The 13906-nt window shown below is 43.4% G+C and overlaps 2 protein-coding genes across 3 annotated transcripts in view; one reads left to right on the top strand and one right to left on the bottom strand.

Moving 5' to 3' along the window:
- Positions 1–66: 66 nt before the first annotated feature.
- On the top strand, positions 67–2137 carry LOC121570036. Its single transcript, XM_041881483.2, has 2 exons — positions 67–169; positions 461–2137. Exon 2 carries the CDS (start codon positions 475–477, stop codon positions 1432–1434), a length of 960 nt encoding a protein of 319 aa, XP_041737417.2. The 5' UTR covers positions 67–169; positions 461–474; the 3' UTR covers positions 1435–2137.
- A 2115-nt stretch (positions 2138–4252) lies between these two features.
- Positions 4253–13906, bottom strand: part of LOC121566480 (ribosome biogenesis protein BMS1 homolog) — a 35965-nt gene continuing 26311 nt past the window's right edge. The window contains exons 19-24 of one of the 2 annotated variants that reach the window (XM_045208664.1): positions 9954–10101; positions 9523–9570; positions 8450–8458; positions 7527–7663; positions 5896–6057; positions 4253–5235 (exon numbers count right to left, since the gene is read on the bottom strand). In XM_045208664.1, the coding sequence (XP_045064599.1) occupies positions 5008–5235; positions 5896–6057; positions 7527–7663; positions 8450–8458; positions 9523–9570; positions 9954–10101 (732 nt within the window). In that variant the 3' untranslated portion in view covers positions 4253–5007. Of the gene's footprint in view, positions 5236–5895; positions 6058–7526; positions 7664–8449; positions 8459–9436; positions 10102–13906 lie in introns of those variants that run through there. The other variant, XM_045208663.1, reaches the window with a different exon arrangement.

Genomic DNA, 13906 nt, shown 5'->3' with positions numbered 1-13906 from the left:
CATGATTTAGCTTCCGGGTAGCTCCACCAATGACGAGAGCGTTTACACTCCAATCCAGTTGGTGGCAGTATTGCCATTGATTTGATGTAAATCTCCAGTCAACATTGAAGAGTATTCATGATCGAAACGTAATAACTCAATAAAACTCGACGTGCAACATATGTTAATGGTGAGTTTTACGCACATTGGCATTGTTAACTAATGTTTTGACTGTGTCCCTCGTGAGATGGCGGTGTGTGGATTTGAACGTTTGCATTTCATTAAATAGTTTGTCGAAGTTCCATTTCCTCCATGTGTGTGAAACGCATAGACTTGCATTTCCTATTCAAACGGTGTACTTACTTTATTGTTCCATCATTCAACACTTTCTGCCAAAATGTATCAGTCTTTTGTGAAAAGCTGTAGGTTCTTGGACAGATTTTGACATAACCTAACCTGTTATTTTTCGGTCTGGTGAAAGACTCCTCTTCAGGAATGAAACAAGAATATCAGGACCTTATTCTGCAGGAGTGTGGTGCAAAGGCTCTGCGTGTTGGTGCCAAAATCCAGACGCTGTGGAGCGGCTATGGCCAGATTGTGAGGATCCATTTAGAAGGCTGTGACCGCCCCTCGGTCGTTGTCAAACATGTAACGTTCCCAAAGGAGGCCGAGCACCCTGGAGGCTGGAACACAGACCTGTCTCACATGCGCAAGGTGAGGTCCTACCAAGTGGAGACGCACTGGTACCAGAACTACTCCACCAATGATGGCTGTCGGATGCCAGCCTGTCTGTCTGCTTGTTCATACGGCGACGAACAGCTGATAGTTCTGGAGGACCTGGATGTGGTGGGCTTCGACCAGAGAAGAACCAGCGTTACGGATACAGAGATGAGGGCCTGCCTCAGCTGGCTGGCCCACTTCCATGGCCTCTTCCTGGGGGTGGTGCCGGAGGGGCTGTGGCCCGTAGGTACCTATTGGCACCTGGAAACACGCCCTGACGAGCTGGATGCCATGGACGACGCCCAGCTTAAAGCAGCTGCCAGGGAGATTGACAGGATCCTCAATGAATGCCGCTTCAAGACCATCGTTCACGGAGATGCCAAACTAGCTAACTTCTGCTTTTCTGGGAGTGGTCAGGGTGTGGCGGCAGTGGACTTCCAGTACGTGGGTGGAGGCTGTGGGATGAAGGATGTTGTCTACCTCCTGGAGGAAATAGAGGAGAAACAGCTTGAAAAGAGGGTTCCCGGCCTGCTGGACTACTACTTCACAGAACTGAGGGCATCAGTGACCAAGCAGGTGGACTTTGCTGCCCTGGAGAAAGAGTGGAGGGAGATGTTTGCCTTTGCCTGGACAGACTTCCATCGTTTTCTCCTGGGATGGATGCCAAGACACCGGAAGATCAACAGATACACTAAGCAGCTGACTAAAGAGGTGCTGAGGAAACTAAAACAGTGATTTAAGCCTCCGCCATTTAGGCTCATCAATCACCTGCTGATTGGACTGGGTTGTATTGAGTGATGTAGATCAGAAAAACTGATTTGATGCATGTTGTTGGGAGCAGAGCAGAAGATTGATATATTAGGCAGAAGTTGAGCCCAATTCTTGGTATACAGTCTAACAATGCACTGAGAAAGTTTTCCTTACAAGCTAGAATGTTTTAAATTACATTTGAACTTACTTTACCGGTCGTCTGTGTGGTTGGTCCTTCATCCTTCAGCTGCTCTAAATTTGAGACAATATCCACAGGAAAGTATTGTTTACCGACTATTTAGAGCGCAGGTACTGAAGTGGACATTTATATCACCTGGCACACGTGCAAAACCATGTAAACACCTGTTAGTATGCATCGTGTGCATGTACTTCGGTCATGTGCAAACATCTTGATTGCCACACAGACTCGTGCTTTAAAGTCGGTTTAATAATACTTTCCTGTGGATATGTACAAAAAAATTGACCAGTTGAAGGACCAACACCATGGCCAATTGTCAGAGTTCAAATATCATTTTATTCAACTTTTGTGACAGACAAGGGACGTTTTAGTTTTTTTTTCTATGTAAATGTGTGGCGTTGCCTACACAATTTAAGGAATTGCCACGTTTCGTGACTAAGCAGCAATGTAATATCTGCATATAGACTAATAAAGCACTTTTAATTCTCACCTTTTGCCCACCTTGCAGTGTTTTGGTTGGTGTTCTGCAGAGCTTGTAAGATAATTTGAGAACTTTTAACAATCTTTGCCATTGTATCCATATTATTTACCACAAAGAATGACATTCACTATGCTTTCTCTATGGGGACAAGTTAACGAATACAGACAACCAAAATGTAGTACCACAGTGCATCAAGTGTGAAGTGGATTTCTCTTCTTTCCTTTATCTGCACGGATGTAAAATAGGTGCTGGATAGTTAAAAATTTTTTGGTGGTGCCGGCGCGAAGACCCCCCCTCTGCGTTACGCGCGCCCTAAAGACACTAGTGAAGGCAACTCCCTGGTAGCGACCCACAATAGTACTTTCACCTATTTGGCGTTTTCATATCAGTGCAGATGAAGGAGATGAGACGAAGGAGTCTGAGATCCAGCCAAAATAACTGTAGTTAGTGACATATAGTAATCAGCTGTTGCACACGAGATTCCCTAAAAACACGCCACTTCGATACAGCTACGACCGAAAGTGACTTTTAGTAGCAGGTTAGAGAGCATTTTCCCTAACCTTAACCTAATTCTCCTAACGTAGTAAGGTTAGGAAAAGGGTTAGGGTAGGGTTAGTGAAAATGCTCTCCTAACCTGCTACGGAAAGTGACTTCCGGTCGTAGCTGTATCGAAGTGGCGTGTTTTTAGGGAGTCCAGGTGTATCCTACTGCTGAAGAGTTTTGACATCTGCCACACCCCCTTTGAATCAGCTGTTGTATAGAGCGCAACAGTAATGGCGTCTTTTTGTAGGCACTAACTCCGGCATGGCTCATTGGCCAAAGCCTATGGGGAAATTAATGTTATTTTTTTTTTAGATAAATACTGAAAAAGTATATGGTAAACACAGGCTTAGATCTTATGAAACATTTTCTATGGGATCATGTTCATCCGCTAACCCACTTTTGTGAACTTTGAAACATCTATGTAATCACAAGCACAAAAGGCATTCATAAAAGGTCATGTTAACCGAATGATATCTCAGAACAAAACATAAGATCTTCTTAGCCTGTGTTAACCTATATTCAAGTGACCACTAACAATGAAAATACATGTCCTCAAAGATGGAAGGCAGGTGGGAGGAGGCGAGATCAGGTGGGACCATTCTAGCCAATGAGAGGGCAGATACATGTAACAACAGGCCATAGAGATAGACAGAGGACTCCTTTTTGTATCTGATATTAGAGTACCACAGGTTGAGGAGTCATACCCATAAAACCTAGCGGTCAAACAAGGAAATGGTTCCAATCGTTTTTCCACCATTCATTTTTCCCATAGGGGTTTTAGAAAAACGTAATAAGGGCCATGTTTCATGTAGGCTTACCCTGGCGTGACATTTTGATAACCATGTAAATCTCTCTAGGACAAGGTGGATTTTATCAATGTATTCACCTGTATTTAACCCCCAAAAATGAAATGCTAATTAGCTGCTAATGTGGCCATCATAAAGAACTACAAATGTCACGATGATCTGAACGAGACAGCCGAATAGAGGCAAAGGTAAGAATCTCTGGATGAACTCTCTAATGTTAGCCAAATTTAGTAATGAATAAATTGTCCAAATGTCTTTAAAGTTGACACTTCTGTGAACCGTCTTGTGCAAGTTTTAAATTGACACAATACCTGTTGGCAAAGGTGTCAGCTAGAGATGAGGTGCAAAATCTTGCAGGGATTTGTAGTCTTGCATTATGTCTAATTAGCATTTTAGAATCAGAGTAAATAGAGCCGAATATATTGATACGACACCTTGCCTGAGAGAGATTTACATAGTTATGAAAACGTCACGCCAGGTTAAGCCTACATGAAACACAGCCCTTATTTTAAGTGTTTCTAAAATTCCCTATGGGAAAAATGAATGGTGGAATATCGATTAGAACCATTACCCTGTTTGACCACTAGGGTATTATGACACCACTGTTGGGCTCTATAGAGTCTGACTGCATGGGCAGCACCATTGTGACGATCTCCATTTGAAAGTAGTACATTCTTCTTCATTGGCTGATTGCTCCCAACTCAGGGACCCCACCCAGTTGACTACTATAAAATGGTGGAAGTCCTCAATGGCAATGTCCATGCTAAAATGGGTTATATCCATGATGAGTTCTCGATCTCTGACAACAGGCACAACTTCAAAGTCACTGAAATGCCATTTGCGTCCACTTAGTGCATTTGTAACAACCTAGCCATTACGAAACTTCTATTCGATCAAAATATATTATAGAATTACACTTACTTTACTTTTATGCTCTTTTAGAGTTTCAAGGCACTCACAACATATTTTTGTAATATCTGTTATTTTTTATTACAACACAAGATTGAAGCTAGACAAGTGGTCAAGACATGACCAATATACAGTTCTTTCTAGTTCCTCTATGGAACCACTCTCAATCAAAATGAGGTGTCAATAACTGGGGTTGCACATTACACAACCAGGCTACAGAAGCTCAAGGATGTTCATCCATTCCTTGCATTTCCACTGTCTCCTACCCCAGTACTGCAGACGCTCTGGGTGAAGATTCCCCTAGGTACAGATCTAGGCTCAGCTTCCCCTCCCCCAATCCTTCCTTCATACTGGATGCAGAGACATAAAAATGATATCCATGAATGAGTTCATTTGACTCTGGGAAGTAGACAAAGGGCTTCATTGCCAAAATCCCGAAGTATCCCTTTAACCATTAGCGGGGAAAATGCTAAAACTGACCCAAGATTAGTGTCTAGGGGCAATTTCACCCTACTCCACTGCAGACCAACAGGTTATGCTTAAACAGGGGATTATTCCATTCCATTGGTAGGCCTTAAAGTTATTACACTGGCCTTTAAGAGAGTCATATTGACATAAAATCAGTCATCCTGCGGCGCCCCTTTCAGACTGGACCTCTGCCTCTTCTTCTCCTTCTGGCCCATCATACGGTAAAGCTTCTTCTTCGCCTCCTTCTGCCTCTTGAGCTTGTCCTCCTCCGCCTTGTCCCGTTGCCGCAGGAAGTCCTTGTGCTTGGCATGCTGCGCCGTGTGCGCTTTCTTGCTCTTGTAGTTGTGCACCGTGCTCAGTGCGTTGAGCAGCGCCGCCACCTGGTGGACAAGAGGGCACATGCTCAGATTTCAAATGCAGTGTCATTTGTGTGTCAGGGGCAGTCATTGAAGCAACAAAAATTCAAGGCTGATTGCGGTACTGCAGGCATTGTTGGCAGAAAATTGCGATCTTCGTGGTCCATCTTAGTGTAAAAAAAAAAAAAATCTAAGACAATCATGGTACCAATAATTGCTTAGAATACACCAGTTGTATGTCCTTGAAACTATTATTTTAAAATCGCACACAAGTTATAAGGATAATTTAGTTGCTAATGGCAGCCTGCAGTACCCTGGTCGTCCTTCAACTTGAGTTACTCAATGAGGCAGCACTGAGCTAGCCTGCAACGTCACTTCCTGGAGTTGCTCAAACTGAGCATGTTATGTCTCCATGAGACGCCAATTTAACCGACTTCATTTGGCTTCAATGCGCTATTGAGTCTTCACATAGGAATGAATGGTGTCACGTGATCAATGGCTTTGTCCATTCATATATACAGTTATTGATGTGTGCGCACCCCATATATTATGGGGGAGGCAACAGTGTGTAGGTTGTTACAGCCCAGCTTTTACACATTGATTTAGATAATAAGAATCTGACAAACATCACAGAATGCAATCCAAAGGGGTTTTTAATTATCCTTTCCATAAGGAGACCCTTACCTTCCTCTCATGGGGCTCCCGTATGACAGCGGGCCTCTGGAGGTCCTTGGGCGTCTTGCCCTTGGGCTGGTCTTGTTTGGGCTTGCTCTTGAAGGGCAATGCCTTCTGCAGCTGCCTGGGGATGTGCAGCTTGTTGAAGTGGCGCTGCGCTCGCACCACCGGCTGCCAAGGGGGGAGAAAGGGTCAAGGGTTAGGTCAGAGGTTCAGAATCCAACCAGGCCAATAGACTGGCTTCAGCAGATAACTTCTGACTACAGACGCTGTGAGACATTGGAGCGGAGGACAGATGTCAAATGGTGCCAGAGAAGATGGTGCGTTACCGCCACCAACAGCACGGGTGGTGAAATTACATTTAGACACATTTTACTGTCCACGCAATGTGGAAAGTTGCCTTCGGTTTCACATACATAAAAACAGACAAATGCCAGACGCTAGTTAAAGAGGTATGTTTATTTTGATGGGCGAGCTAAAAAATTACTTGTAATATTGGTCACCATGGAAGAACGACGACAAGCCTGTGTGAATGACCAGTGCACCGGTGATGTATCGAGGTGCCTGCCAACCAGAGGTGCTTCCCACTGGGCAGCTGTATGGTGTTAGCTAACGTAGCCAAATGTTTTGCCAAGTTTTTTTATTCCAAGTAGGATAGCAGCCTTTATGAGAAATAACTTATATTGGTAACCACCTGGATGTCACCGCGTGATACAGTCTACTCAGTGGGGAGAGCATGCATGGCAAGCAGGTGTTTCACAACACCGGGACAGTGTCCTTCGCCCCATCTGCTGAGCACAGCTTACATTTTAGTCATTTAGCAGACGCTCTTATCCAGAGCGACTTACAGGAGCAATTAGGGTTAAGTGCCTTGCTCAAGGGCACGTCGACAGATGTTTCACCTAGTCGACTCGGGGATTAGAACCAGCGACCTTTCGGTTACTGGCACAACGCTCTTAACCACTAAGCTACCTGCCGCCCACAGATCCTTTAACATTATGGCGAGGGAAGTAGTCAGCTCGCTAGCTAGTGTAGCCAATATATCAAGGTGACAGCTAATGCACAAGCAACAGTGGTTGCTTAGTTGTAGTGATTTTTCACTGAAAATGTACAAGTAGGATATTAACATTGTATCCAAAAATCTGTGTGGTGTTCTTTTTTGCTATGCTCCATTTTTAAGTTATGTTATTCACCCAAAATACCCCATGTGAACATTGCAGTTTTTATTCCAAAATACTACTTCATATGATCAAATCTATGTGTATGAAATTGTATCAAATGAACATCAGCCCCTTGAAGAGCAAACACACACAGACAACCAATTTAAATCTCATGTGTATGATTCAGAGTTAACGTGTTTGACATTTGCGAGTTGCTTTTCCGAGTTGGACTAATAAATGGTTGATAGTCTAACTGCCTCCATATTTAATCAATTGAGCTTCATCAAAAGATCAGGTCACACTTTATTTGGATAGTCCCCTATAGATAATCTTACAGATGGTGAAACTATCTGTTGATATGCAACTGCTTGCTAGGGTTAGGTTTAGAATTAGGGTCATGTTTGGGAGCAGCAGAACAGTTAGCGGACATTCCTTTTTTCTCTATGTATTCTGGCTGCCACCTCGTCGGTCTGGCCTTACCTTGTACAGTGAGTCTGTGTTGGGCTTGTTGCGGATCCCCAGGTCGTGTTTGAGCTGGCCCACCGTCCTCATGCCCGACCAGCTGTCCTTCTGGCCCGCTGGCAAATGTAGGCATATTAATGTGCCCATTTGGGGATCTGATAGTATTTCTGATTGGCTTAATGCACCACCACTAATGAGCTGTGGAGCTTCTCAAAGTAATGTTTTCTTCACCTCAAACAGCAAGCAAACAAAGTCTGTTTTTACATCCATTGAGAATGACAATTCCTGTGTCGAGCTCACAGGCGCAGGAAACTCTGGTCGTGTCTACACTTGACACTTATATGCGACTTCTGCTATCAGAATACAAAGACTGCATTTAAAAGACTGGTCTAGACGCACAAAAGTCGCTTTGTGGTCTGATTGTATTCAGATCTGGCTGACCACATCAGAAGGTGGTCAGGCTGCATTGTGTGTGGATTTCTCAGTCTGGACGCAATCAGGCTACCAAAAGCGCATACAGTGGGCGAAGTCATCAGCACTCCTCCCAACAGTCTCAACAATATTTCTGTTTTAGGACCGAGGCACCTTTTCATTATAACGTTGGAGGAAATACGTTCCTAGCGTGTGAGGAACGTGTTTACTGGCCTAATATTCTCCCGAGTGGCGCAGTGGTCTAAGGCACTGCATCGCAGTGCTAGCTGTGCCGCTAGAGATCCTGGTTCGAATCCAGGCTCTGTCATAGCCGGCTGCGATCGGGAGACCCATGGGGCGGCGCACAATTGGCCCAGCGTCGTCCAGGGTAGGGGAGGGAATGGCCGGCAGGGATGTAGCTCAGTTGGTAGAGAACGGCGTTTGCGACGCCAGGGTTGTGGGTTCGATTCCCACCGGGGGCCAGTATGAAAAAAATAAATATCATAATAATAATAAATGCACTCACTAACTGTAAGTCGCTCTGGATAAGAGCGTCTGCTAAATGACATAAATGTAAATTTAGAAATGTTTTTTTGGTTTGGCTAGAGTTATGCTAAAGCGTTTGCAATCCCTTTAGCGTTGCTTCCTCGCTACAGAGGTAAGCTGTCCAGTTAGCTACAGTAGTTATCTACTGCCATCAGTTGTTGTGTTATCATATTTAGCCTATTCCACCGTTTGTAGAACGCATACTGGCATTTGAATATAGTGCAGGAATAGGGAATCCGGACAGACTGTGGCCACGTTTAAATGTAGGCGTAGACACATGACGCAGAACGCTATGATCAGAATACTGAAGCTGTATGAACTGTCAAGTCTAGACACTGCCTCGGTGCCCAGAATATTTTATACAATATTGCAAGGCGCTTCAGACTGGACCCAAGTTAATAGTTGATACAATGTTTCAAGTTCGTTGCAGATAGGCCATGCATAGCCAATGTGATTTATAGGATATTTATTTTTAAATCAGGATATTTTCTACCTGCAGGCTGCAATGTTATTATTTGTTGGCTTTATAGGCTATTTTTACATAATTGGCAATGGCAGAAGTTACTTTTTAGGTTTGTATCATTTTCATTTAGATAGAATTTTGATTAACCACATGACAATGATTTTGGGATACAAAGACATTATTATAAATGAAACTGTTCCACGGAAATGTACATATGAAAACTATAACTGGCACGCAGATCAGTAGAAATGGTAAGATAAATTGCCACTCCACATGAGAAAGTTTGCCGACTTCGAGTAGCCCATTACCGGCAACTTCAGAAGAGTAACGGCAGAATCTGCGAAAGCCAGTAGGAGCGGGAGGAGGATGATCGGGACAGGTTACGTATTTTTTCTTCATCTCTGGCTCCCTCGAGTCATGTGTGTCTTAGTTCAACAAACTGTGAGCTTAAAGCATCAGACAAGCTCAATGTATATAATAGTTTATTTTATTAAAAACACATTAGGGTGTGTCTATATGGGAAAATATACGTAAAAATTTTTCTACCAATCGATAGAACAGACGACTTTCGGTCGACCAATATTTTTTTTTAGCCGGGGACAGCCCTAAATAACATATACCAGGAGCACAGGTAAGCAATATCTACAAACACACACACACACACAATTAAATATCTATACACAAGGACACACACAAGTAATGAACATGTAACAGGAGCACAATGTGTACATACACACCCAGAAGTGAATGTACTAGCTAGGGATTTAAAGGCAGTATTCCTTGCAAATTACTGAAACGTCCATGAAGCTTCCATGAAATGTGCAACCAAAACAGTAGGAGCAGCCTGCTGCAGGCAATACAATAATTAGTCAAATTGTATAAATCCTACTTCTCCTGGAATTTTCTCCATATTACTTTCACCTATCCAATCCTTCAGATCTCCACAAGCGCATAGAGGGTAGGGTAAGGGGGCTATAGGTTGTTTTTGGGACTATGAAATGCTCTACACTGCGCCAGTTCCTCACCACTCATCAGCAGCCTGTCTTCGAACGTGGCTCTGTAGGCTCCCGCCGGCGTCGACAGGGCCTTCTTAATTTGACCTCTGACCCCGCTGACTGTTCGGATGGAAGCCCCCTCGAATTTCGCAACCTCCAGCACGGTGTTGAACATCCCCTGGGAACAAAACAGAGGTGTAAAGCTCAACTTTTCTTACATGTTTTTTGGGGACCCGAGTCTCATTCATACTTTCAGAGTATTAGGGCTGATCTAGGATCTGTTTGTGTAAAATCTCAGTTTTACACGCCACAGTGTTCCAAAATACTGTAATACGTATGTATGCTGTAATACGCTGACTGTGCAAGCGGCAGGACTTTCGGTTTTCCCCGGATAAAATATCCACTTTTCACTACATTCAGACCACATAATAGGGCAACTATATGTGATCATACAGATATACTAATCACGATATTTCACATTGTTCGTCTGCATAATTTAAATCTAACATTAATTTGCATGACACAAAATCCACTTGATCAATAGTTAATGCTCTAGTATCCTATGGTGCCACTAGTGCCAATGACATCTGTAGTTCCACCAACTGATCTAGTACAGCCATCTAAGGTTGCAGTAACTTCATATTCACACAACTTATAAGGACATATACAGTGGGGGAAAAAAGTATTTAGTCAGCCACCAATTGTGCAAGTTCTCCCACTTAAAAAGATGAGAGAGGCCTGTAATTTTCATCATAGGTACACGTCAACTATAACAGACAAATTGAGATTTTTTTCTCCAGAAAATCACATTGTAGGATTTTTAATGAATTTATTTGCAAATTATGGTGGAAAATAAGTATTTGGTCACCTACAAACAAGCAAGATTTCTGGCTCTCACAGACCTGTAACTTCTTCTTTAAGAGGCTTCTCTGTCCTCCACTCGTTACCTGTATTAATGGCACCTGTTTGAACTTGTTATCAGTATAAAAGACACCTGTCCACAACCTCAAACAGTCACACTCCAAACTCCACTATGGCCAAGACCAAAGAGCTGTCAAAGGACACCAGAAACAAAATTGTAGACCTGCACCAGGCTGGGAAGACTGAATATGCAATAGGTAAGCAGCTTGGTTTGAAGAAATCAACTGTGGGAGCAATTATTAGGAAATGGAAGACATACAAGACCACTGATAATCTCCCTCGATCTGGGGCTCCACGCAAGATCTCACCCCGTGGGGTCAAAATGATCACAAGAACGGTGAGCAAAAATCCCAGAACCACACGGGGGGACCTAGTGAATGACCTGCAGAGAGCTGGGACCAAAGTAACAAAGCCTACCATCAGTAACACACTACGCCGCCAGGGACTCAAATCCTGCAGTGCCAGACGTGTCCCCCTGCTTAAGCCAGTACATGTCCAGGCCCGTCTGAAGTTTGCTAGAGTGCATTTGGATGATCCAGAAGAGGATTGGGAGAATGTCATATGGTCAAATGAAACCAAAATAAAACTTTTTGGTAAAAACTCAACTCGTCGTGTTTGGAGGACAAAGAATGCTGAGTTGCATCCAAAGAACACCATACCTACTGTGAAGCATGGGGGTGGAAACATCATGCTTTGGGGCTGTTTTTCTGCAAAGGGACCAGGACGACTGATCCGTGTAAAGGAAAGAATGAATGGGGCCATGTATCGTGAGATTTTGAGTGAAAACCTCCTCCATCAGCAAGGGCATTGAAGATGAAACGTGGCTGGGTCTTTCAGCATGACAATGATCCCAAACACACCGCCCGGGCAACGAAGGAGTGGCTTCGTAAGAAGCATTTCAAGGTCCTGGAGTGGCCTAGCCAGTCTCCAGATCTCAACCCCATAGAAAATCTTTGGAGGGAGTTGAAAGTCCGTGTTGCCCAGCGACAGCCCCAAAACATCACTGCTCTAGAGGAGATCTGCATGGAGGAATGGGCCAAAATACCAGCAACAGTGTGTGAAAACCTTGTGAAGACTTACAGAAAACGTTTGACCTGTGTCATTGCCAACAAAGGGTATATAACAAAGTATTGAGAAACTTTTGTTATTGACCAAATACTTATTTTCCACCATAATTTGCAAATAAATTCATTAAAAATCCTACAATGTGATTTTCTGTAATTCTTTTTCTCATTTTGTCTGTCATAGTTGACGTGTACCTATGATGAAAATTACAGGCCTCTCTCATCTTTTTAAGTGGGAGAACTTGCACAATTGGTGGCTGACAATACTTTTTTCCCCCCACTGTACATAAGGTTTACATACCAAATTTCATGGCCCCATGTTCATCGGTTCAGTTCTTATACAGTGCCTTCGGAAAGTATTCAGACACCTTGACTTTTTCCACATTTTGTTACGTTAGTCTTATTCTAAAATGGATTAAATACAAAATGTTCCTCAGCAATCTACACACACAACACCCCATAATGACAAAGCGAAAACAGGTTTTTAGACATTTATAAAAAATTTAAAACAGAAATACCTTATTTACATAAGTATTTGCTATGAGACTTGAAATTGAGCTCAGGTGCATCCTGTTTTGATTTATCATCCTTGAGATGTTTCTACAACTTGGAGTCCACCTGTGGTAAATTCAATTGATTGGACATTATTTGGAAAGGCAGACACTTGTCTATATAAGGTCCCACAGTTGACAGTGAATGTCAGAGCAAAAACCAAGCCATTAGGTCAAAAGGAAGCTCAGAGACAGGATTGTGTCGAGAGACAGATCTGGGGAAGGGTACCAAAACATTTCTGCAGCATTGAAGGTCCCCAAGACCACAGTGGCCTCCATCACCTAGAGCTGGCTGCCCGGACAAACTGAGCAATCGAGGGAGAAGGGCCATATAGAACAGCGCCGGAAGAAGATGGCTGCCGTTTTACAGCCCTCTAACCAATTGTACTATTATGTGTGTTTTTCCGCGTTATTTGTAATTTATTTTGTACATAATGTTTCTGCCATCGTCTCTTATAACCAAAGAGAGCTTCTGGATATCAGGACAGCGATTACTCACCTCGCGTTGGACGAACACTTTTTCTTCAACGAGGCGTTCGCGAAGGATATTCTACAGACTCCCGACAAGGCCCAGATCCCCGTCATTCGCGTGAGGAAGAGACGGAGATATCGTGGACGCAGATCCGGGTGCCTTGTAAGATCCGACGGCGAACGAGTAAACTGCCTCTCCCATCAATCCTATTAGCCAACGTTCAAGCTTTGGAGAATAAAATGGACGATTTAAGATTACGGTTATCCTACCAACGGGACATTAAAAACTGTAATATCTTATGTTTCACGGAGTCGTGGCTGAACGACGACAATGATAACATTCAGCTAGCAGGCTATACGCTACATCGGCAGGACAGAACGGCAGACTCGGGTAAGACGAGGGGTGGCGGTCTCTGTATATTTGTAAACAACAGCTGGTGCACAAAATCAAATACTAAGGAAGTCTCAAGGTTTTGCTCGCCTGAGGTAGAGTATCTTATGATAAGCTGTAGACCACACTATTTACCAAGAGAGTTTTCATCTATATTTTTCATAGCTGTCTATTTACCACCACAAACCAATGCTGGCATTAAGATTGCACTGAATGAGTTGTACAAGGCCATTAATCAACAGGAAAACGCTCATCCAGATGCAGCGCTCCTAGTAGCAGGGGACTTTAATGCAGGGAAACTTAAATCCGTTCTACCTAATTTCTACCAGCATGTTAAATGTGCAACCAGAGGGGAAAAAACTCTAGACCACCTTTACTCCACACACAGAGACGCATACAAAGCTCTCCCTCGCCCTCCATTTGGCAAATCTGACCATAACTCTATCCTCCTGATTCCTGCTTATAAGCAAAAACTGAAGCAGGAAGCACCAGTGATTCGGCTAATAAAAAAGTGGTCAGATGACGCAGATGCTAAACTACAGGACTGTTTTGCTAGCACAGACTGGAACATGTTCCGGGATTCTT

This window comes from Coregonus clupeaformis, chromosome 28 (assembly GCF_020615455.1).
Source record: "Coregonus clupeaformis isolate EN_2021a chromosome 28, ASM2061545v1, whole genome shotgun sequence".
Taxonomy (NCBI): domain Eukaryota; kingdom Metazoa; phylum Chordata; class Actinopteri; order Salmoniformes; family Salmonidae; genus Coregonus; species Coregonus clupeaformis.
Note: the sequence above shows the minus strand (reverse complement) of the source record. Positions and strands in the feature narration are given on the sequence as shown.